At 39.9% G+C, this 22,996-nt stretch overlaps 1 protein-coding gene across 1 annotated transcript in view; it reads right to left on the bottom strand.

Moving 5' to 3' along the window:
• SVEP1 (sushi, von Willebrand factor type A, EGF and pentraxin domain containing 1) overlaps nt 1–22,996 on the bottom strand; it is a 131,038-nt gene that overhangs the window by 82,612 nt on the left and 25,430 nt on the right. Inside the window, exons 4-5 of the mRNA XM_064502286.1 lie at nt 652–810; nt 236–415 (exon numbers count right to left, since the gene is read on the bottom strand). Coding sequence (XP_064358356.1) covers nt 236–415; nt 652–810 — 339 coding nt within the window. The remainder of the gene's footprint in view (nt 1–235; nt 416–651; nt 811–22,996) is intronic.

Below are 22,996 nucleotides of genomic sequence, written 5' to 3' on the forward strand. Positions count from 1 at the left end.
AAAAGACTGACTCTCTGGTAAATATTGCTTTACATTTTCTATTATACATGCTTCCTCTTTCCTAAGAAGGAAGGAGAAAAACAAAAATGAGTGTGGTGGAGGATTACCTTTGGAACATTCTTTCGCTTAAGGGCTAATGGGGTCAGATCTGCACAACTAAGTAATGAGCAAAGTAAACCATTGTGAATAACTAACCCAACTGAAAATGACTTCTTCAAATGCACAACATCCATACCTCTGCATGTAGCCTCCGAACCAGACCACTGGCCATTTGGTTGACAAAGACGGATGCTGCTTCCCACGAGATCAAATCCTGCTTTACATCGGATTCCACAGGCAGCATTAAAGTAATTGTTGCAGACGTTCTGGACAAAGTAACCATTTTCAGGGGGCTTCAGTTCAGGACAGTGAACAACTAAATAATTAAACAACAACAACACAGCTGTGATGCCAGTTGGCGTGCACTAGGCTACTTAAGGAAAGCAGTTTTCATTTCCAACTCAGGTTGCATCTTGGCACTTTTGTTGTTTTGGAATGACATGGAGAATCTTGCATGCAGCTTGACATCTCCTTCACAATGCAAAACCAAATAATTGTCCAAGCACTGTAAAGTATTTCAGGACTTTTCTGTTCCTCGATAGAAACACTTACCTTCACAGGTTTGTCCTACAGCACGATATCCCTCCTGGCATGTACAGTCCTCAATGGAGGTACTTCCTGGTGGAGAAGTATGATTTTCACTGGGACATGAGATGCAAGTGCTGACTCCACCTGGTGAACCTTCAGGCTTGTATGTTCCTGGTGGACAAGCTGTTGAGCAAGAGAAAACAAGAAGGAAAATGGTAGTACTGCATTTCATCTGAAAATAGATTGCACTACCAATTTCCTTTTCTCATTAAAAATAGAATTGCTTTTTTTAATGAGCTTCATCTTCCAAGAACTGAAGAATTCAAGATATTCTTATTTCACAGCTAGCATCACTTTTCAAGTGTTTTGCTTTACTTTTTTACATTCTTGTTTTTCTTTCTCATATAGCTGGTGCCATTTGAGGCAGGAAGGTTCTCTGCTCAGGGTGCTTGTAGAGTTCTTAGAGAAGTGAACTAAAGTCCCCTAAACTTAGTGGAAGTCTCTCCAGCGATTTCTGGGCATTTGGGATTAAGTTTGATGATTTATCTTCTTCCAAAAAAACTCCCACACCATATTTTCATTGATACAACCTGCAATGATTTCATGACAACATTCTGGATTTAGAGCTAAAGTACAAAAGTAGTTCAGATAAAACAAAACCATTCAAAACTACACCAGAGCTTAATGCATACAAATTCTTAGTAAAACAAAGCTAGCAAATCCCCCTGCATTTGATCTACATATTATGATTTACACACTTTCTATGCTTTCTATAATGCATGAACCACAAGCAATAAAGCAATTAATCAAAACAATTGCTCCCAGAAGCTTTTGCAGTCATTTATATCCCATTTAATATTTTACCTCTGTGTATGTGTGTGCACAAGCCTTAAAGAGATTTAGCAGATGTCTTCAGAGGCAGGGAAATATGTAAGCAAGAAGGGATGAATAACAGCACAAATGAGAGATGAAAGATGGTCCAGTGATTACAGCCTTGGTCAGGGACTGGTGATTACATTATTCAAGTCTTTGCTCTACCAGACTTCTTGATGGAACTTGACCAAATCACACAGGTCATTTCTAATTGAAGTTCCTAAGATAGGACTATGTACTTCTTTACAACCCACAAGAGACAGGCTTTGACCCAGATCAAGACAATGTAGACAAAAATAAATTTGGCAATTCCAGGAATGGCCAGCCAGGTCCAGACCAAGCCAGATAAGATCTTGCTGCCATGAAAGAGAGACTGAAGAAATGGGTGGAGCTGCGAAAACCAAAACAAATCCAAGGTGTGCCCTTAGGAACTACTGCCTCTCCTGTTTGCCTCTCCTTTACAGAGGGAGCATAGGGAGAAGACACCCCAAGCTTGAGACCTTCAGTTAGGTTGGATAACTCTGAGTCTTCTCTCTCTCTGCCTTGAATTTCATTATCCAGGAAATTACCATAATTATCTTTACTTATTTCACATGGATGGTGTGAGAACAGGAGAGTTACTAATGACCAGGTGCTGATACACTGAAGTGTTTGGTCAGATTGCCACTTGAAACAGAATTGAAAGATACTAGTGCTGAGAAACATACCTCCTGAGCTACAGTTCAGGAAGTATTTCAAGATGGCTACATAATAATAACACTGAAACTTAGGCAAGGAACCTCTCATTTCATTAATTTAATTGTCTACAAACTTTCCCAATGCCCAAAATTTATCCTGCAGACTACTAGTCAGCCTCTCATCTCCTGCCCTCAATACAGTCACTTTGTACCATCTGATGTAGCTTTGCATGGTATAAAAAACTGTACAGGGCAATGGACAGTTTGGCTCTGTACCTCTAAGTTGACTGGATCTGACCATAAATGCCCTTCAGAGTCTTCTTCCTAAGCAAGAAGATGTGCTCTCTTTCTAGGTGCAAATCTCTGCTATTGAAGTGTTAGAGTCATAACCCCTGGAGTTCAGAGACTCTGGCAATATCAGTCTTTTCTTTGGACCAACTCTTCCTGTTCAGTGAGCTAGGTGTTAAAACACTCTGACACTTGTCTTATTAATGAAAAAGCTTTCTGCTTTCTTGGCAACCACAACCACAACGCCCCTCCCCCCCCCCCCCCAAAAAAAACCCCACTCTGTTTTCCCCCTGCCTGTCAAGGGAGATTTGAGTTTTGTAAGTCAAATTTTGTGGATTACACCTTAAAAAAATGAACCTGTGTGAAAAGGTGAAACTTTTTCTTCTCCAAAAACCATGGCCTTCTGAATAGTTCCCAGAGATACTTCTATTTTATTTTGAGGAAAATTTGCAGTTTTATTTTGAGTAAAGCAATTGAAGAAGCAAGCAATTAAGAGGTGATTTTGGGTGCTATAAACTGACTTCACACATCTGTATTTAAAGCACTTTTTAAAAAGACAATGAAAATGCCTAAGTAATAAAAGATGTAAGTCAAAGCATTTCATGGGAAAAGGGACAAAAAAGCTGGGAATTTTTCATTCTTGTTTTGGGATTCTGAAAAAGCATTTGCAAGAAAACCCCTTTGATGGCTTACCTGCTCTTCCCCTCCAAGACATTCCCCTCAGAGTATTACCGGTTCTTTCCTCCTCTGGCAGATGTTAGGTGTCCCTGAACATTCCCTCATGCTTCAGTGATCACCTCCAGAAAAGCTAAAATATCCCTGGTATTGCTCTGTTTCTGAAGTGTTTCCTTCTGGCACTTTGTGGAAGTCTCCGCACATGTTGTTAAAACTAATCTGTATCCAGCAGGAAGTGATAACGTGCATCCAAAAGGATACAGAAAAGAGTGCAAGAGGTTAGCCTCGTAGGGCACCTTAGCTCTGTTGTGTGACAAAGGCACCCTCCATGTAATAGAGAAATCAGTCCTTGGTGTTTTGTGTCTGGTGTATAAAATAAGATGGTATCTAAAAAACAGTATTCCATTAAAAGACAACAAAACAAAAACCCAGCCTAACTTCTCTGTGTCATGGAAATATCACTTCCGATGAAAACTAACATGTTAAAATGTTTTTAACATAAAAACATTTCAGTCAAGGCATACGCACGGCAGCATAACTATATGTTAAGACATGGCCTGAAGCTGATCAACAGACATAGTCAAGAAGATCTGCAAAAAAATCAAAAGACAGCCTTTCAAATTCAGTAGGAATTCTTCTGCTCTTCCTGCCTAAAATAATGACTAACTTAATATTCTAATCTCCAAGCAAGAAGAATTTAATGTTGTAAAAGTGACAACATAAAACAAGGTATGTTTCAGAGATTTCACTGAACATTTAACATGTTTTATGTGGTTTGCCTTTTTCAAAACCGTGAATAATAAAAACAGCATCAATCTTAAATCAACTGATATTGAACACACAGGGTAGCATAAAAAATCCAGTCTGGATTTAAATAGGTAGAGATCAGATATCAAAGAGCTTTACCCTGTAACATGGAGTCATAATTCTTCCTCTGAACGTATGAGTACAAATTTTAAGGATAAATAATCTTGCCTTAAAAATGTAAATCTTCTGAACTCCTGGGAGAGCAGGCAAGCTTAATTTCCTCTCCAATTACACTAGCGTAGCTCAGTCACTGAAATGGAATTATTCTTAATTTATCCCAGTGTAAGAGAGAGGAGACTCAAACTCCATGTATTTTAAAGATTAATTTGAGGGATTTCGTATTTTCTTCAATGCATAATTTCTCTCAGTAACTACATTTAGTAAGTAATCTCTGGCATGAGCTTTTCTTTCCACACTTGATGCTAATGAAGGATCCGATTAAGGGTTTATCTGTTGCAGGATATGACAGGAATCTGCTAGGCACCATCCTGCTCTCTCCTGCATGAATCTGAGCTGTGCATAGCTATTGTGCTGACTGTTGTCAATAATTCTCATTTTACCCTACTTGTGTAAAACCTAAACAAAATGATATTTTGAAGCAAATCACAAATACATAAATGGTCTTGATCAACTCAATTCCCAAATTTCCTAAATGAGGAAGTGAAGCCTAACTTTCCACTCAATTAAGCTGGTTTTATGCTACTGTAATTACTTTTATGTCACCGATTATGTTCATGTGCATTCAGCATAACGAGGTGGTGAATCTGCCCCAGAATCAGAGCGTACAGTGAACATCTGCTCTTATTTTGGTTTGCTGGTGTTTGTTAAAAATGATGCAATTTATAGTTCACAAAAACAATAAACAATGACCACTGGATATTTGTATTCCATTCTTTGCCTGCTTCCTCAGTTTCTGCTACTGAACATAGACAGACATGAGATTTTTGTTTACATGCATCTTTGATCTGGCATACATGGTTTCATATTTTCATCCATCCACTGGCTAGTGTGTGCCTAGAAGCACTTCAAATTATAGTCCAAAAGATGAGGACAACCAAAAACTCAAATTAACTTATGTTTATCCCTTTGGAGGAGGAGAACTGCAGACTGAGAGTGTGTGCTATCTCTCTGCTTTACTTAATCTAAGATTCTCCTTGTGCCTTGACAACACCAAAATAAATATGGAAATTAGAACAGACGTCACCCTGACCTTCAAGTGTGTGAAGCAAGTGCTGTGGTAGCTGTATTTATTTGATCCGCTCTGCTTTGCTATCATTCGTGTTTTAAATTAGGCATCATGGATAGGCCTGACTATATATTAAGCTTAGTTATTTTACTAAATAGAAGCCACAACCTTCATGAGGAAGCGAGTGCAAAGAAGTTATAGTACATTACCATGTGCTACATTTTTCTAGACTGATATCTGCATCTCTCTCCATGACAAAGTAGTATGTGATTAGATTTGCCGCAGGCCTAGGCACACTCACTGTTAGGAGAAGAAATGGGAACAAGGGGCTGTATTTCCTGTCACAAAGGCCTGCCAAGTAAAATATGCTTTACAGGGATTGTGCGTGGTGTTAGCTTAAGGCGGAAAACAAAGGAATAGCTGCCTAGGGTTGCAATTCCATCTACACCGGAGGAAATCGAGGTTCCCATTGCAGACTGAACAGCCAGTGCCTGCCTGATGCTTCCCCACATCTGCTGCAGCAGAGGGAGGGTTTGGGATGTCCTTCAGTACTAGCAGACCATGCTTCCCAGCCCTCCCTTCTTCCTCCAGAAGCTGCTCTGTTCCTGCTGCACACTTCACCCGTGAGTGGCCTCTGCAAAGGACCTTGTTACGGTGGGAGCCAGGATTGCATGAAACTGCCCAGTCCCCTGCCTTCTCCATGCATCTCACAGTGCTGCTTCCTCACTGTTTCTGTAACCATTGTATTCAGCAACCTTAGGGCACTCATGTCCCAGAGAAATCATAATTTTCAGGTCTATTCTACTAAACTAAACCATGAAACAGTGTTACGGTTTTTTTCCTGAAGTCCACAAGCCAAAAAATGCTTAGCTTGCGCCAGCAGAAAAACAGACTAGGCTGGCAACTGAAATAGACCTCACTGGACCTGCACATAAAGACATTCAAGCCTGTTTCACAAAGATTTATCACACCGAGTCTCTGCTTTGCCTCCAGCAGTTACAGATTTTTTTGTCACATTTAAGTTATCTGGGAGGTTGTTTGTCTAATCTCCAAGGTAGGTTTGTCTGAATGGGCATTTTGTGCCCATGAAATGCTGTTGGAAAGCTAAAGGGAAAAAACCTAAACCTTTGTCAGATAATGTGATCTACCTTTCTGCAGTTTGCAACATGTATGGTGCCAAAAAGGAAATACGAGCCAGGAGCATGCTAGGATTATGAGAAATATGCAGGGAAGTGGCTTTAGTTAAACATTTGACATGTATGACTTTTACAAAGACTGCAAAGGAAAACCTTAAGCTTGTCTTTAACTGTAGGGATCAGAGAAGGATTTCTGCTAAATCTCAGCATATTCTCTGACTCTTTAATACTTCCTGTTATCCCCGGCATGTGCTCTGCATTGGTTTCAGACGGCAAGGAACCTGCTCATCTGTCCGCTCCGTATCATTTTTCCTTAAGAATCCCTTCTCACAGGAACACGATTAGCAATTTAACAAGCTACTTGTCTTTTCTGTTCCCATTTGATGTGTTCTTGCTCCATCTCTTTATTACATTTACAAATTCCCTCTCCCTGGTGAGGGCAAGCTGAACGAAGTCAGAAGTTTAGCTACTTCGGTTCATGAGAAGGAAGGAGGGGACAGGTTCACCTAACCCTTTCTGTTAAGTTTACAGACATCAAGACTGTGGTACTTCACTGCGCAGGGGGCTGCAGCATTTGGATTAAAGCTTTGGGAAGATCTAGCTCTAGATGTTATTTTTCTTTGAGCACTTCAAACAGTCATAACAAACTCTCAGTAGAAATAACATGCTCACGATAAATATCAGAATCCTGGATTCTCCCTCACAGGGCAAAAGGACTGCAAAGTTGCCTGAAAGGAGAAGCAGTCCCTGGCATGAACATCTCATCCCGGTACCCCAAGCATGCATAGAGTGGAGGAACAACCTGCCTGCTGAAAAATATAACAACCTCAAGAGCTACTACAGCTGGTAAGAGTTATGGTTCCTACAAGGCTGTTCCTCTATAGGGAGGTCTGGCACCGAGCCACAGGTGTGCTGAGCATTCCTGGTGTAGGCTTGGGGCCTTTGCATTTAAATAGGATTACTGCAAAGCAATGTTTCTGCCTGCAGAGCATCCTCCCCAGTAATAGTAGCAGTACTGAGAATATATAGAAAATCCATTCACGCCCAGTTTTAGTATTTTTTTAAAAATCAGAACAATTATTATATACTTAAAAACATGGTGAGTGCCTTAAGTTGACTCACACTTGAACAACAGAACAGCAATGGAGGAATACAGGGCTTTTAAAAGCATTTTAAAAATATTTTATAAACATATAGTTAAAACTTAGCCCCCCTGAGGTGAAGAAAATAAAGAGAGTAATTTCCTTCTGTATCTCAAAGTATGTGGCTTACCCAGAAAAAGAAAATCGTGATTCCAGATAATGCCTTGTAACTTCTCTTTGAAAACAAGCCTTTCCATGCTTCATTCAAGCTACGGGCTCTCATGATCTGTCCTGACAACTTGTGCAATTTGTATAATTTTGCACAAAGTTCCATTCCACTTGCTCTCAAAACAGAAGTGTCGATTTCAGTTGGTTTTGGAAATGCTACAACAGCTAACGGGGTAAGCAATTCCAGCTGGGAACACTACAGTGTTTTGATGTAACACCATAGTTTCTACACGTGCATTCAGCAGTGCAAGGTGTATAACAGTCAGTGGAGTGTGACATAACCTGAACTGAGGCAGTCTTGAGTGAGCAGTGATGGAAGACAGCTTGCGCTTAGTTTAGGGCCACACTAACACAATTTACTGAGGTAAAACTCTGAGCCTAGCAAAGTTAATGGTGAAGCTGGAGGAACTTCACCGGTTAACTCCATACAGGAATGACATTCATATATTGAAATGAAGCTCTTTGGGTTGCATTCTCAGTGGCATTTTAGATAGTGCTTACAGATTTGCTGTTTGAGTAGACATCAAATCCAGCCTTGGTCATGCATTTGGAGGGAATTCCCAAGGTAAAAATGGACCTATTTACTGTGAATATCAACTAATGCCAGCTGAGGTCCCGCCAACCCCACTGTTCCCATTCACAAAGGACTTCAATTTTTGGAGCTTAGATACTGATTTATGTCCTTCTGCCCCTACATATTTCTAACACATTCTTATACCATGCTAACAGTGTACAGCAAATTCCAAGAGTACTCAAGGGTCTTGCTGGGGAATTGAATTAACCAGTTATGTAAAGTTTACCATGTGAATGGAGATAACTTATTATGCATTTATTTATGTGTGGGGCTTTTGTGTCCAAAACTTTGCTCACAACCAGACCCTCACTTAAAGGGGGAAATAAAGCAGCTCTGAAAATGCTTTGCTCAGAGTAGAACTATTACACAGTAGGCTCTCTGGACATAGTCTTCACATAATCACAGATGTACATTCCTCAGTAAACCTTGTGTCATTGCTGGCATACATGGTACTGTAAATAATCCCATTTGAAGTGCCCCGGATCTCTGGATTGCTTCCTGCAATTTAAATACATAATCACTGGAAAAGGACATCACCACCCTGCTGTAAGTACACTTATTTGCCATTTCACTGTACTTGCTGTTAAGTTACATTTCTGCTCTCACAAAACTATATAAATCCAAACAGGCCGAAGCAAAGCAAAGTCCATAAAAAGCTCCTGTGTTTAGTTTGCATTATGCACAGATGAGTAAATATCTATCTTGAGGGATTTAATTTCTGTCTGGTTTAAAGGCACTGGAAGTCCAGGTTTTTTTCAAGCCTGGTCTAACCATTGTACAATGCATCAAATAATTTTGCTCTTTATTTTTGCTGACAAAAAGGGTTCTGGGTCAGGAATGAAAAGGGAGGGCCAAGAGAAAGACACATTTGCAGAGAGGGATATAGATCAGATATGAGGAGCAAAGCCACTCCATACTCTTCATTACTTTTCCATTACTCCTCATTTTACCAACAAATCCATCAACTCATCGGCTTCCTACGAGGGTGGACTAATGAGCAGCTACTGGATGCTCAATGGGCCAATATGATCCCCAGACCAAATCTCAAGTGAGAGTGCTTAGAAACTTCAAAACAGTGAAAAAATCCCACATGGGCTGCATGATATGCTGCTTACTTGTCTGCATTAAGTTCAGCACAAACCAGAGGAGCACACAGGAAAGGAAGAACTAGTCCTCATTTATGCACAGCTGAGAAGTGGGACTACCCAGAAAGGGAGAAGCCTGAGCTGGGGCTGGGGAGAAAAAAATGGCTCCTTAACAGCCCCTGATGTGCTGAAATGCACCCAGAGGAAGAACTGGACAGAAGTGAGAACCTACTCCACAGCCGGTAACTCTTGCGATACCCTGAAACCATCACAGTGCAACCAGCACTTGCTCTGCGCAGCCTACTTCTTCTTCCAGAAGCAGGGAGCAAGTCTCATGTTACAAGGACAACACAACAGATCACCTTCTGCTGGGATTTCAGAGAGGCAGGTGTTCCCTAAAATACGGGATGGAGGTTTAAAATTCAACAACACATGCACACCGAGCTCCACAGCATGAAAAGTTTCTGCAGTGACAAACTCACCCCTGGTTGTCCAAGATCCCCTTCACCTGTGTTCACCTACTAAACAACTGACACGTTTGTATGCAATCATTCTTGGCACTTGCCAACGGAAGTGTTAAAATAAAATTGACTCTCTGATCAAACTATAGGAACAAATGGCTTTTAAGAGAGCAGGAGGCCATACGAGGAATCCATGAGGACTCAGAGACTCCAGATCCTCAGATTTTCTCCTCCTTGTTCACGGAAAGATTGCATATTTGTTCTCTGTCAAAATGTTAACAGAACCTGGCACAGTCCTGGATTGTTTTACTATTCCCATGAGATATATTCCCTTTCTGCTGTCTCCTCTGCCACCCACTCCCAGCAGTGATTGGTGCATACGTTTGAGAGGAAAAAAAATAGACCCCTACTTCTGTCTCCTTTCTTTGCAGATCAGAATAGTTCCAGTTGCTGAATCACAGATAGGGAATGTAGCAAGTAAAAGCTATTATAAACAGGAAAAGTGAAGCCCTTTCTGCCAGACCCTCAATAAACTGTCACTACTGCATTAAGTGCCAAATTTGGCTTCTTTTCGATATCCCTTATTTTTATCATTTAAATATACTTTTCAACAACAGTGATTATAGTCCTATTAAATAACATTTCTGAGCAGTAAAGATATAGTGTATGACTGTGCAGATGGAGAACATATGCCACTATTTCTATGTTTATTTACTTAGCAGCCAAGGGTGAGAGTCAGACAATTTTTGGTTAACTTAAGAGGGCTGAAGCACATGCAGTGGCTCAGGCCAATAATCAGACAATAAAAAATGGTGTTTTTGCCAATAATTTTTTCACATATTGTGAAACTGGAGCAGCTATTCCTATCCTGAGCTCAGTATACTCCTGTAATCTCGATGTTACAGTTTCTACTTAATTCCTGGAACCATTACTGATACCCATGATTTACTGTGAATAATACCATAATTGCCATTCTCCATTCTTCAGGCAAAACCCTTATGGAAGCTGACAGAACCCCCTGAATTCTTTTGAAATGATCTAAACTATGTAAATCAAAATAGAGTCTCGTTTCTGGAAAGAAAGAGAGCTGAGAGAACAACTTGATCAGTATAGTCAGAATTAAGTGCTGCTTGCTCAGAAAACATTCGGAGATGTGACTGTTTCTCATTTCATTTCCCTCATTCTCCCTCGTCTCTCTGCCCTCGTTTCTTTTTAGGACAGAAAGGAAATCCTTCCTTAAGAATGATGCTGACTCTCGCTGAAGCAGTGTCCACTGCAAGCAAAAGGGTCACCTCAGATTTAACCTGAGAAACCTCTTTCAAGTACTTAGTCCTGTTCCCTGCCAACAAAATGCACTTTATTACCACAAAGCTAAAGGCCTTCAGATTGTAATTCAGGACGAACATCAAATCCACAGCCTCAATCCTTCGTCTAGCAACACACCTCTCTGTGGAGAGCCGCCATGAAAACATTCCTGAACAACACCTTTGCGTTCCCCCACTAGACAGCTCTAACCAGGGTTCTGTCCCTTGCCCTCTACAGTGCAGGAGTTCCTACAGCAGGAATCCTTGGCTGGTGAGTTAACGTGTTTATAAGATCCTTTCTTGCTGCCAGTGTTGACCAAACATGTGCTAAAATAGCAACCTGTGACATCCAGAGGTTTCACTCAAGTGCAGTTTTTTAAACAAGAATGAAATAACCCCCTGCTGCTGCCAAAAAGGGAGCAGAGAAGCAGCAGAATAAGACTTTTTCAAGAACTGATGCTCAGTCTCTCTGTCCATGCAACTAAGACAGTGTTCTGCATTCTACTTCTCCATCCTGCTTCTCAGCTTCAAGGGTATTTTTTCTACCTTGAAGAGGCAGAATCGCTTGTCCTGTTTCTAAACAGCAGAGTTTGTTGTACATTTGAGGATGTAAAAGGTCGGTCACACTTCTAAATTTCTCTCTAAATGCATGCCCTTTTTTGAGCTCTTCTGTCACAAACTAGGCATTTATATCTGCAGACAACTGAGAATAAAAAGGTGAGAACATTCTTAACAGTGGCTGGAAATAAAAAAACATGTAAGCAGCAATAATGATTAAGTCATTGCTTAATTGACCTACTAGGATTATTCAGCCCTTGAATTTTAGCTAGAAAGTCTATTCCTAGGCTGCATTTGATTCCAGTTGGGCTTACAAAATAATTAGTGCTGTCCACAAAAATCCTGCTATTTTTCCTGAATTGGAGCCAAATACTTCTGCACTAATATTTTGCACTTTTGCAGACTGTGAACCAGTGAGGGATGCAAGCGTCAAATGATAAACTGCCTCTCTGACCTGGGAATGTATGAGGCAATGCATTTGCTATTACAACATAGGAGGCCTCCCTAAAATGACCCTAAAAGTAAAGAGAATAAATCAGTCTATAATATCACTAAAGGTGAAATTTAAGACCTTACCGACAACTTTGTAAAGTGTCATATTCACAGACCTTGAACTTGTTAACTTTAATAATTGTTTGTGCTTCAGCCTCAGGGGCAAAAAGCTGTGGACAAGTAACAGCTGTAATCCATCTCCTGCATCTTGAGGGACAGGGTGTCAAAGAGAAGATGGGGAGGAAGGAGACAGCCAAAGGCCTTCCTGCATCTTCTCAGCGTGCAGGTGCCTTCTTGCCTGTGATCTAGTGGAGAAAGCCTAGGCACCTGCTGCAGAATTGCTGGTGAAGAGCGACCAGGAGATTGAAGATAGCAGCAAATCCTAGCAGCTGTCAGAGCAGGAGGCTTTATTTCTTGATTGGCACTGATGTCCACGCAAACCGTGCTCTTGAGAAGACAGGATAGCTTAGCGCTGCTTTTTTGCAAACCCTTCTGGCACCCAGGCTAGGGCAGCTGTTACCGTGGACGGGCATTAAAAAGGAGGGGCATTGCCATGTACTGAAAGAGAGGTAGAGATGAAGGTAAACACTGTCAGCTACTGTTATGTTAAAGAGACACTGGCAGAGGATGCTTCAGTGTCTGAACCTGGAACGGTAGCTCATGGTCAAATTTCTTGTGGCCACATTTCATCTGTTCTAATGTGTTTGGGACTGTAGTCAGAGGATGTATTACTGGCCTAGCTAAGAAACTGCTGTCTGAGCAGGAGCTAGTGGCTAGTCACATTGCTGGAACCAAGTCACTAGAACGCCAAGTATCCTTGCCTTCATGTACTCATGTGGCATGTTTTAACCACCACATGTGCACTGCCAGCAAGACAGTGCTGTGGAGTGACTTTGGCTGATTTGGGAGAATATGGTTGCTCACAGAGGCGCTACCTTTTAAAAGTGGTGTTGTATTTTGCAGCGTCCTGTATCTTGAATTTTCACTGAGCAATAAGAGAGAGCAAAATTGTATGTGTAAGTTTTACTGATCTGCAATTCACAATGACACAAAAATTCAAGTGGAGAGCCTTGCAAGGAACTGCATAATTCAATCCTCATTGTGATGAGAAGGCAAAGGCAAAGGCTTAGTCTCTGAAAAGAGGGAAATGACATATTTGTATTTCAGAAGGTGATATTCTTTGCCAAGGTCACAACAGACACAGGCATAGAAGGCTAGGGGATATTTTTAGGTGTGCAAACTACTCAGTCCAAGAGATAATAGTGGAAGTCCAAAAGAAGAACCAGCTCAAATACACATAGCTGTTACGGTGTATTACCATGAGCTTTGGCAAGTATTCCCTAAGCTCTGCGTTGACCCCCAAGGCTCCTCAGAATAAGGCTCCTCAGTCTCCCACTCCCCTCCCTGTGCCTGAGAAATTCAGTCCTGTGAACTAAGCTACACTGGAAGAGGAATTTTTGCAGCACTTCATATTGCTGCATGCAAAGCACTCTTCCATATCCATTGTCTTAGCCCCTAAGGTATCACTGTGCCACAGAGGTCAAGAAGATGCAAAACTTTTAAACTAGTTAGCGGCTGCATTTAAAGGTACTAAGGTGCTTCCGAGCCTACATAGGCTTCACAGGAAGTTCTGGGGGCAGCAGTTGGGCAAAGATTGGAGTGAAAAGAGGGACAAGAAGGGAAAATACAGTAAGAGGCCAGCTACCTTTTCCTCCAAAGCTACAGTGGTTTTATACAGAGATAAAACTCAGAACATAAATACATGCTTTTAAGTTAATGAGATTCAGTAGGGTGTCCGAATCCCGTGTACATGTAGATGTTTCTATGTTCCAGTAAAACACTGATGTTTCCTGTCTCTCTCTAATTTTTCATGCCACCTGTGTATGTTTCCAGATCATGTTTTTTCGCACAAGCATAGCCAGAACATGGTAAGCACTCTGCTGTTACAAAGCTAAAAAATCTGGGGCTGTAGGGAAGCTTGACAATAGCAATAGGAATGTTATACTCTGGACTACCCTAAGAAGCCCTACTCAACGCATATATGAGTAATATATTCAACTGAAATGAGTAATAATAGTCTCTGTGGAAAAAAACATGCAGAATTAACAGCCAAAATGTAATAAAGTTGTTGTAGTTTATCTTCTAGCATTCTCGTTTGAGAAACTATACACTACACAGAAATGGAAACTGTGCACGGGTGTTGACTATGGCATTTAGAAGGGAACACCCTTTGTTTGAACTCTACGGGCCTTAGACACATTTATTTCTTAGCTATCCTCAGAAGATTTCTTCTGTTCTCATGGAAAAAACAGCAGATTTGCCTCACGGCCAGGAGAAGGAGCCAGATCTTAAGCTGTTACAATAGAGTACAGCTCTGCATAAAATCAGTACAGCTGCACACACCTACACAGACAGGGAATCTGCCATTCCTCCATACTTCGCACTAATGAAAGACTCCAGCTTGGTGCACGATGGCATTGGTTTTTGTTTCAAACCTGCCAGGTTCAAACTGTAACTAGACTATATGATTAATTATATTATACGCACTTCTGTAAAATTAATCTTTCCCAACTGTTTTTTTCCTACTAGAAGATCATTTACCACATTTTTATGGACCAAAATACTAAAGGAAAACACTTCATGTTTAATAAATTTCAGCCTTGGGAGAAAAAAATGTTCAAACTGCCTACAGATGTGAGCCCTACTTAAACATCTGCATTGGAAGTCCAAGTTGCTAGTCTGGCTTTGTTTTGCATGGTAACAAATTAAACCCTAGGGTTTCAGCCTGAAGAGGTTCCCATTTCTGTGGAGAGTCCTGATTTCTGTTTTCACCAAAACACCAACAAAACCAGCACAAACCAACTTCCTGTTTGATGAAGCTGGTCTGTGCTGCTGCTCTCTCCTTCTCAAGATACACTGCCCCTCTCCAGCAGTCAGTACTGTCTCTGGGTGAGAAGGCCGGGCCATCTGCAGTAGATTTTCAGGGTGATAGGAGAAAACAAGGCTGCTCACAAGACAGCAGCCTGAACCCCTTGCATCCATTCTGGTTGCAAAGAGTATCTGTCACGTAGATTAATCTTATCATAAAATGCCTGCAATCTATCCGCTCTAATTCTTTTCACAGCTGAGTGTGCTTTTGCCCCCTTTCAGAACAGTAGGACTGAGGGTCTTTTTCCAGCCCACTCTTCTTGCTGCCTACTGTCTTTCTTGGAGAGGTTCCAGAGTTTGTGGTGTTTCTGGATTCCCGCGGTTGAAGAAAAGGAGAAGGTGTGCCGCAAGAAGAAGAAAAAAGCGTAGATGCAGAGGACAGAGAGCAAGGGCTTCCTCCCTGGAAGAGGGTGTGAAAGGATCTGAGCAGCCTCCCAGATCTCTTTCCATGGACAGGAGGGAGAAGTCAGCTGGCCAGGCCTGAACATAAGAGGCAATAGAAATGCCATTATATCCCTTCTCCCCCATCCTCTTTCCTCTCTTACAATGGCAGTACCAAACAGAGAAGGCAGTGGAAGGAATATCTGTATTGCCTTCTGGGAAAACTTCCCTTGAAAGATTTCATTTTGGGTCAAAATTTGTGAACTTATTCATCTGTGGGTCGTGACCTGATGCACTTTGTGCAGCTTTGCTTTCACGTTTTCGCTTTCCTTTCAGCTGCAACTGTGCAATCTCAAAGCAATTATCACATGGCCATCTCTGAAAACTTGCAAAATGATGTGAGCTGTATTCTGTACACAATACCTTCTCCACATTGCAAGAGAAGCAGATAATATTGTCTAAAGTGTCAAGAGGAATAGTAGCCCTTTTTACAGAGATCATCCGTTGCAATATTCACTGGTCTGGGTACAGTGAATATCACAGCAACAAGCACTTAATAAAATGAAAATATTCCTACACTCCATGTTCTTCTGGAAGCCGATTCTGAAGAGTTAAGACTCAAGTTCTTTTGACCACATGGCACAGTGTACAATCTATCAAGCTCCAAATGCACAGGCACAGTGACTGCCTGATTTTGTCATGTTAAGAGTGCTGTGCTCCAGCCTGGTTAAACGAATTGGTTTTGACAAACCTTTGAGAGCAACCTAATGATGCCAAGAACTCTGGTACCCATTCAGAACCTCACAGACATAAGCACTGAGGCTTACCCTTGAGTTAAGCATAGCTCGAATGAAGTCCTGGGAATAACTTAAGTACTTAAAGTTGATACTCTGGAGCCTTGGAGAGCCTCTAGGGACAAAATAGTTAATTAAAACAAGCTGTTTTTTTAAAGTCTTTTAACTTCTCACTTCAGTAATTAAAACTGCTTGCTGTATACTGTTATCTCATTTTTTTCTTGGATGCTCTTGAACTTCTTTCAAGAATTCTCATTTTTTCTTCATCTCAGATACAATCTACTTAAAGGCTCACAGAATGCTACGATGTCTGCTTTTAGTTTGTGAGACTGGCACAAGTTCAGGGATATATATATGTGTATATGTGTGTGTGTGTGTGCGCGTGCATGCATATATATATACATACACACACATATATACACACACACACACATACATGAAAACATCCTATCTATATCTTTTTGTATTTAATTAAAGTATTTAATGCAAGATGACACTATGTAATGATAAAAGTAACTGAAGAATGTTGCAGTAAAGACCTTTTAATCAAGGAATTCAATGCACAATTACCTCAGTTAAGTGCCTGTCATGATTAAAGACTCAATTCTGAAAACGATTCTTGAGTCTGTGTGACCGGTCAAAGGCTTATCAAAGAGCTGTGCTACAACAGTATGAGCTTAAACTGTGCAAGAAGTCTGTGACAACTGGGCAGCTGATGAATTCTTCAGGCAGCTAAGGAAGACATGGTCAGGACAGAGTTCAGAAAACTACCACTTAGCCTATGCTTGCACAACCAAAAAAAGATTGTTTTCAGAAAATAATTCCAACAGTGTAAAATCACACTGCAGATAAGATGGCTTACTTTTTATTCATCTAGAGACTCAAGAAAAAGCCCAAGCATAACAGTTAAGGTTTTACAGTGTGATCTGACTAAAGGCCAAAACCATCTATGCTGTATTTTCACTTGGAGCCTTCGTTATGATGGCCAATGCTCATGGATATATCCTGTGGCCAAAGGACAGCTCTGGCATGCCAAGGTCAGCATGAGTCTGTTCAGTGCAGAAAGCCGAAGTCTATTTCTATGTGGTGTCTATTTCTATTCAGAGCATAATTTCTACTCCTCTCAAGCCCTCCCAATGGCAGATTTTTCTTCTCTAATTGCACATGTGAACTTTGGCCAGTGGATTTATTTTCATGACATTGTGAGGTGAGCAGGACAAGTCATTTCTGAGATATGGAAGAAAGGGCAACTGCTACCATTTTCTGATTTTCTGTCACATCAATTTCAGAAATGGCTCTGTGCTTAACATGGAAGAGTCTGTTTTCGAATAGAATCTTCATGTTCTTCTTTAAAGCCTCTGATGACATCTATTTGGAAAGGGTGAGGTGTTTCTTAATGCTGCATGAAGACTTAAAATTTACACCTCTCTTTTTCATGTCAGTACATGCCAAAATTGAATTTGGGTTTTCACCTTCACCCTGCAACTTCATTTTTTAAGGAAATGAAATGCTGTGGGTCTGCAGAGAGAACTTTTCTGTTAGTGATTTTTGGTTTGTTTTATGGTTTTGTTGCTCCATTACATTTCAGTTTTAAATGCAAAAGAAACAAGCTACATGGTGTAGAATTAGAAAAATTCTGTATCCTGAAACCTAATTATTCACAGTAGCTACCATATTGCTTACACTGACACATAAGCCCTGGAGAACAGAGAAAAATGTGTCACTGTTCCAAGGGCCTGATCTAAAACACATTAACATTACTGAAAATACTCTCAATCATTCAATTCACTTATCAGGACTATGGATACCATTAAGAAACACTAGCAGCAACACAGATCATTTGTTTAGCTGAAAAAAATTACACAAAACTGATCAACAAAAGTTCCCTTTCTACAGTTGTGCAAGCAAAGGAATTGGTTAGATATTAAAACTTCCACATTTTTCACAGTGGGGTGGCAAGCTCACTGCCTGGCTTTAAGGATTGTTAGGAGTTTTTCTGAAGGACTGAACCTGGATGAAAATCCCATTTCTTAAAACAAAGCAAAACATAAAAAAGAACCCTCCACCAAAATAACAACCTCCCCCCCAGCAAATCTGTGTCATCTGTCAAATCTCTGATTAGACCATTAGTAAAATAAAACAGAATCCCAACCTCATCAGAGGTTTCTTTCCTCCCTTTAAATACAAAATATTCATGAAATTTGTACTTAACAATGTTTGTCTTGCTACTGTCTCCTTTCAAAGACTGCCCTGGAAGAAAGCATAGCATAGAAGTTTTATTTTGTCACAAGGAACACTTTTCAGTAATTGACAAAATCTGTCACCACTTCATAGACACTGTACTCTAGAAGTCTTTTCTGTTTCACTCTGTGAATACAAGGATATAACACTTCAAAGAGTAAACTCAGCAAAAGAAGCTTCCACTGCCAAAAATGTCCCATCTTCATGAGGGCTGTACAGGTGGGAAACAGATTAGGTTTGGTGTCAGAAACCATTTACAAAGCAAACAAAACTACTGTAGTAGCATGCAAGTTACCATTCATCTCTGTCAGAGTTACTCCTACCAAAAAAAATTCTTGATGTGAAAAATTTATTGGCACTTATATTTTAATATTGGCTTTAAAATTACCCAACCAAAGGAATGTATTTCTAGTGTGAAAATCTTATTGGAAGAAAAGCTTATTGGATCCCAATCCTAGCTTTCTCAGCCTTTGCTTTGCTTCCTATGGGGACAAGTAGGAGACTCTACCTGAACTGTCAAAGCAAAGCAGGAAATGTTGGGCTTTAGGGCCAAAATTAGGGGCCAAATATTTCTTTATGAAAAAGATACCCTTGAATTTTTAAGAAAACAAGTCTCAATGTAAAAAGATCTGGAAGAAAGTGACTGCGTGTGCTTCCAGATATGTTTTTTTAAAACAAAATAGCTATAAATGCCATTTCCTTCGATCTTTACGCAAACAAAACTATCTAAGTTTTCCAATTCTCTTATGAAATGCTAAAAAGATTTTGTGAAGAAAATTAACATAGTGATCCTCCATATCCTTGTCTATATTACTCGTCATTATCTATATCCACCTTATCTTATCTTTCAGTACCCTCACCAGAAACCACATCAATTTCTTCTATACTTATCCATCACAATGCTATGAAATCCTTACTAGAAAAAGACATCCATTTACATTTCTTCTCCATTTACCCATGACAATGTTATGTGAAAACTTGTATCAATAAAAAGTCAAACATGTTTTATAAGAAAAAAAATAAAGAATGACAGCATGGAACATTCTTGCTGATAATAATCAAGCATCAGTTCAGTGTTTCTTAGTCATGGATGGGTATTTTGCATTCTTCCTCTTGCTTGAGATCCCTGCATTCTCTTTTTCTTCTCCCTTCATGACAGCTAGTCATGTTAACACAGCATATTCACATTAGAACCTCGGTGAATTATCACAAAAAACCACTAAAAAGCATCTGTAACAGCAGAAGGCTCCACTTGGGAGATTTTTAAAATGAATAAATTTCAAATAAAGGATTAATATATATGAAGGTATCACAGATATCTAGCTTTCTTTGGATAGGCCATTGGAGTCACCACTGGAATTAAAGTTCTTGTTATCTGACCAAGTAAAGAACTGGTAGTAATCTGCTAAACATAAAAATCTATTAAATACAAACAAAAATCAACACGTGAAGCAGCAAATATGTGCCTTTTTTTTTTTTTTTTTTTTTTTAGAAAGCTTTATAGCTTATGAATATGAGGTTTTGTTTTGCATTCTCTGCTGGAGCAATCCTGAAAATCTCATAGCAAAAAAAGCTCATCTGAAAATTGGGTCCAAAAATTGAGAAGCCACAAAATACACAGTACAGATGTCCCCCAATGGACCTATATTTCCTCAGAGTTTTTAGTCTTTTCAGTGAATGAGGTCTGAGTTAAAATCTGCACACAGAGTCAAAGTTTCATGTTATTTCAGATTTTACTGGAAAGGCTCTCTACAAACCTAATCAATGTGTTGTTTTGCAGGCAAAACTATTGACCTCGTGGCTATGCAGAGGACAATTGATATGCTGCATCCTTGTAAAAAATACAAAGCCTAGGCAGCCTCCTGAATACTCATACATATGGTCAAATTCTGCACTTCTATAATTATGCACAAGCAGTGGACCAAAAATAAACCAAAAAAAGAATAACAGCATAGGCTATAAATACGTTATTTACTAGTTCTGCCGTGCCAATTACACATCAGCTTTATGGATATCTCATGCTGCAGAAAATGGGGCCCAAGCTTTAGGTAAAGGAAAATACTGGTTGCAAGACAACAGTTCCATGCCTCCCCAAAATGTGGGGCTCTGCTCAGGCAGTAACTGATGAGACAAACATGATGGGCACCATATTTGCAGTGGACTTCAACAGCCCCCTTACTATTGATGGAAGAGAAGTCACTGTCTTAGATCACAGAAGTCACAAATCTTTTTTCGCTATCTCTGTGTTTTTGTATGGTTGTCTGCTGTCTGAAATCTAACATAAGTAATCAAGGAAAGGAAGGAGAAAAGAAGTGAAGCTTTGTTAAAAAGAAGATACTTATTTGCTCTACAAGAAAACACTGGGGACTGGTTGTAATACTACCTCTATTCTTCCTCCTCTTCCTCCCTGCACATCACCTTGCTTCAAAGCTTGCCTCCCCACTGCTGCCTTTGTCACAGCCGTCAGGGAAGTCTCTAGCTGCATGAGGTTCCTTGTGCAGTCCACTGTTCTTCCCCTTGGTTTGTTTTTTGAAGTGGAGAACAGTCAGTCTGTTCTTCCTTCCATGGCACATCATCAACAACATCATTACAAAGAACAGGAGGGGGACACTGAGAGCCAGTTTCTGCTCTCCAATACAAAGCATGTGGCTCCTATTTTATTTTATGGAAGCTTTCCAGAGGGTGTTTTCAGGTAATTAGGAAAGAAAAGTACTGTTGTAATGATTTTTACATAGTTATTTTGGTGCCTCACATTTAAAACCATAAACAACAGCAAAGTGGTATAAGGCATAACTGCAAAGGTATACAGGAAATGACCGTTACAAAAAGAACAGATTTGTTGCAGAAAGGGAACAATCTCCTATCTTGACAAAAACTCTTAAAAACAAGCCTTATTGCATTAAATAAACATGGGGTAGTATGGTATCTTCATGCTTAACCATTCAAAAGCTAAAACTAGTCCAATTAATCACAGTAAAATGTAAGTCTTGTCAATGTAAACTTGCCGTAAATCCTGCACATTATGCAGTGAAGAAAAGCTATGATGCATTCTGCAGATTCCTCATGCTCTACAAATCCACAGCTATGCTCAGTTGGGAAATACTTTAAAAAAAAAAAAAGTTGGAATCTTTTTCAGAATACAAGATTTCAAAATATGTTCTTTTAAAGAATACATGTTGACTTTTGTTTCTGACTGTCTTAAGGAGGACTACAGCAGTTGAGCAGAGCAGACATATTTACAAGAACAGGCTTGCATTATTGAGGTCAAATTCTCCCTAAAATATATGTATGCATCTTTCAACATCTTTCCATACACAGCAGATGGCTGCAATTGTCAGTTCATTTCCACAGTATCTAATATGAAACATTTTAAAGACTTATTTTACAGGCACCTGCTGATGATATCAAAACAGAACTTTCCTCTGCAGCTGCCACATACACATTTAAAGAAGTCACGGAATTTTATCATTTTTTGTGGCACTCAAAAGGTAAGCTCATCCCATAAGAAGCTCCTTTTGTGTAGCAAGCGTAACATTAACTCTATAATGAGAGTCCAGGCACCTTCAGGAATAGTTTAAAACAGTATTTAATGATGTAGGCTATTGCTTGAGATAGAATTGCTGAGCTTATTTTGTTCGATAGGCTACTGGGGAGCCTGCACTGCGGTGGAGGAAATGGACTAGAATTCTAAAACAAAAATTAAGGTTTGATTTTGTTTAAAATGAATTGGAATTATATCTGAAAACAAGAAAACAGCATAGCATATCTTTGTTTAAAGTTAAGTGAGCACACAAGGAAGCTGCACCCATTGATACAAAACGAGAGTCTGATTCAATGTGCCAGTGCTGACACTGACTCCACTGCATCCCTCTATTCATCCTGCACTCAAAACTCAACAAATTCCTTTATACTTAACTGCTTCCCTTTTAATATAGATCAAAGGAAAGACGCTGCACAGGTACAAGCTGAGTTACAAGACAATAATCGACAAGGAGTACAAGGCAATTGATCATCTTCCCAATACAAACACTGTGGTATCTCAGTACCTTTTTGCACTGGTGTCAGACAACAACTCTGGTTCATCTTACGTGCAGGTATAATCTGGATCCCTCTAGTGCAGATGTACAGCCATCACAGTCCCCCTTAAACCTTTCCCTGAAGGCGTTCTTCAGCTTTTATTCACGTACCTACCTTTATCTCTTCTCTGAGTAGAGTTAGTAACATTTTCATCGAGAGCCATAGTTACATCAAGAGACCTCTACATGCAATGAAAACCACATCTGAAAAAGCAATGTGGTCCTCATAAATAGCTATACGACCCTTATACATATACCCACCACAGATGACTAACACTTCCTGTGCAAACTGGTGAGAATTGTGATTATGCACACAGAATATAAGTGAGAATGTGAGGATAGAAATAAGATCACAAGAACACTATGTTTTGTTTCTTGTGGAGAGATGTTTGATTATAACTCTTCCTTTTACCCAGCTCATAAGCCAAATATAAGAGTTCAGATATGTTCTGATAATTTTGACCTTTTTGTCCCATAAAAGTTAATCGAGTTGAACAAAACTTGGATATATTCTTTTACAAGC

Source organism: Dromaius novaehollandiae, chromosome Z (genome assembly GCF_036370855.1).
Source record: "Dromaius novaehollandiae isolate bDroNov1 chromosome Z, bDroNov1.hap1, whole genome shotgun sequence".
In the NCBI taxonomy this organism is placed as follows: Eukaryota; Metazoa; Chordata; class Aves; order Casuariiformes; family Dromaiidae; genus Dromaius; species Dromaius novaehollandiae.